The sequence below is a fragment of the Numida meleagris genome, chromosome 6 (genome assembly GCF_002078875.1).
Source record: "Numida meleagris isolate 19003 breed g44 Domestic line chromosome 6, NumMel1.0, whole genome shotgun sequence".
Taxonomy (NCBI): Eukaryota; Metazoa; Chordata; class Aves; order Galliformes; family Numididae; genus Numida; species Numida meleagris.
The window spans coordinates 54,542,814-54,545,035 of record NC_034414.1 but is presented as its reverse complement, the minus strand read 5'-3'; the positions used below and the strand labels follow the sequence as shown (position 1 = coordinate 54,545,035).

Here is a 2,222-nt window from a genome sequence, read left to right as displayed (position 1 = left end):
CCCCCGAGCTCAGGAGCCTGCGCGTCCCTTCGGAGGGCTGCGGGCGGGCGGGCGGGCGAGCGGCGGTGCGTGGCGGCTCGCGGTCCCCGTGCAAATGCCCACGAAGCGGCCCCAGACTTCTCGGAACGCGGGCTCCCGAGCCGGGGTGCGCTCGGAGCTCCGGGCTTCGTCCTTCCCACGTGGCCGCCGAGCGCATTTTCCGCTTCACAGCCAGCGAATAGAACGGAACCAGCGCTCCGTGCACGGAGCCCCCCCGGGAGCACGGAGCCCCGCAGCCGGCAGCGCCCCCGGGAGCGGCGGCAGCAGCGGCAGCCCCGGGCCGGGACGGCGCCGCCACGCGGCTCTGATGCGCCCGGAGAGCTCCGGGAGGCACAGGACGGCCGCGGGAAGTTGGGCTGCAGCGTGCGCCTTCCTTTCCCAACCGTTCCCTTTGTGGCTTTGGTTTTTGCAAGGGTGACGGTACTGATGGACGCGTGTGATGTTAATTGAGGTTGCCATGGGAGGCATGCACGTAGCGTAGATGTGCTTCCTTCTTGCCGCGTGATTTGCCTTTTGTATTCCTCCTCTTGTATTCGGCGTGTTGCATATTGTCAGCTGGTGCATTAAAGATAAAAATATCGGCGGTCTCAGGGTGTGATTTCCCGGGCTGCAAGTGTAAGTGCATAAGGAGTGGTGGGGGAAGATGGAGCCAACTGTAGGAGCAGGAAATATATGCGTGTGTGAGTAATGTAGATTTGTCATAATATGAGCAATTAGAAAAAATACAGCCACTTCTGCTGTGTGAAGTAATGTTTTCTGTGTTGGAACAGCGCTAAGTTGGCATAATAGTGGCTTTATTCTGCCTTTGGATATTAGTATCCTGAGGTAGAACTGCTTTTCTGTCCCTTGTCTGCATCCCAGGCTGAAATACTCTGCTCAGAATCACTTCTTAATCCTTTAATTTTTGCTCTTCCCTTCTTACCAGTTGTTCATTGTGTTGCAGGTCAGAGATGGGAGCATCAAGCACACTCGGAGGCAAACCTCACCCAACCTGCGTCTGGAGCTGATCAGAATCCAAGGCACAGCAGCAGCTGAGCTGGCACTGGGGGGCAGAGCACCGCCACTCGCTGCCGCCACATTGCTTCAAGCAAGTTCCTCGTTCCTCTTGAACTGTCCGTGGGGTGAATAAAAGTTGTTAACTCTTGGCTTGATTTGTCATCCTTTGGGGGAATAAAACCAAGGTCGGACTGTCCATTCAGTGGTCTTACTGTTAGAGTGAGCACGACCTGAAGTGGGGTATCCCGGAGGTGAGAGTGACTCTGGTTCTTCTTGTCTGCCTGGGACTCCTTGGAGAGGCGATAAAGCGAGTAAGAAGATGGATGCAATGGGAGTTATAAAGCAGATGCAATAGCTTCATCAGAGCAGTTCTGCACACTGTCACATCTGCTTGTTAAAAAGCAGCTACTGTTGTTTTGAGGACAATTTGGGGAAAAAGCCATTCGAGCATCTCTGCAGCTTTTATGCATTAATCAAGGAAAATCAATACACAGACAAAGGAGAGGTGCAAATATGGCAAAGGCAGCTAAGGAAATACAAATGGAGAACCCAAGCGAGCTGGAGACTCCTAGTGCTCCATGCCCCCCACTGGAAGAACAGGCAGAAAAACCCTCCATGCTCTGTTTCAAGAAGCGGAAGAAGTCCTGTAAGAAGGGACTGACAATTAAGGATGCGTGTGAGGGAGCTTCTGCAGCCTCAGAGGAGAAAAGTCAATGCCTCAGCACAGACCAAGGGGAGACAAAAGCTTCTGCTCAATTGCGACCCTCCAGAGGAGCTTGGGCAGCTCTCAAAAGTTTCACAAAGCCTCGGAGAAGGCAGAAATCCTCTTCACGGAAGAATGTGTCCTCCGATTCCCAGGTGCATCTGGAGATGGATGCAGAGGAGAGCTGTGCACAAGGTCTCCCAAGGAAAAAGGCTGGCTCAGGGGTGAAGATGCCCTGTGTGCGCTTCTTGAGAGGCAAGAAAAAGCCCAGCCCCTCAGAGGTGGTGGAAGAGTCGGAGGACAGTGTCCAAGCAAATGAAGTAATGGGCATTTTGAATAAAGCCATTGAAGAGCTGGAGGACATGGCCCCAGCAGAGTCTTGTGACATGGCTGAGTCCATCAGCCCGCTCCCTGCAGAGGACATAGCCCCAGCAGAGCCCTGTGACAAGGCCGAGTCCCTCAGCCAGCTCCCTGCAGAGGACAT

At 54.3% G+C, this 2,222-nt stretch overlaps 1 protein-coding gene across 1 annotated transcript in view; it reads left to right on the top strand.

Moving 5' to 3' along the window:
* The window catches only part of AKAP5 (A-kinase anchoring protein 5), a 7,075-nt gene continuing 4,910 nt past the window's right edge, over positions 58-2,222 (top strand). Inside the window, exon 1 of the mRNA XM_021403376.1 lies at positions 58-2,222. Within this exon, the coding sequence (XP_021259051.1) occupies positions 1,549-2,222 (674 nt within the window). The 5' untranslated portion in view covers positions 58-1,548.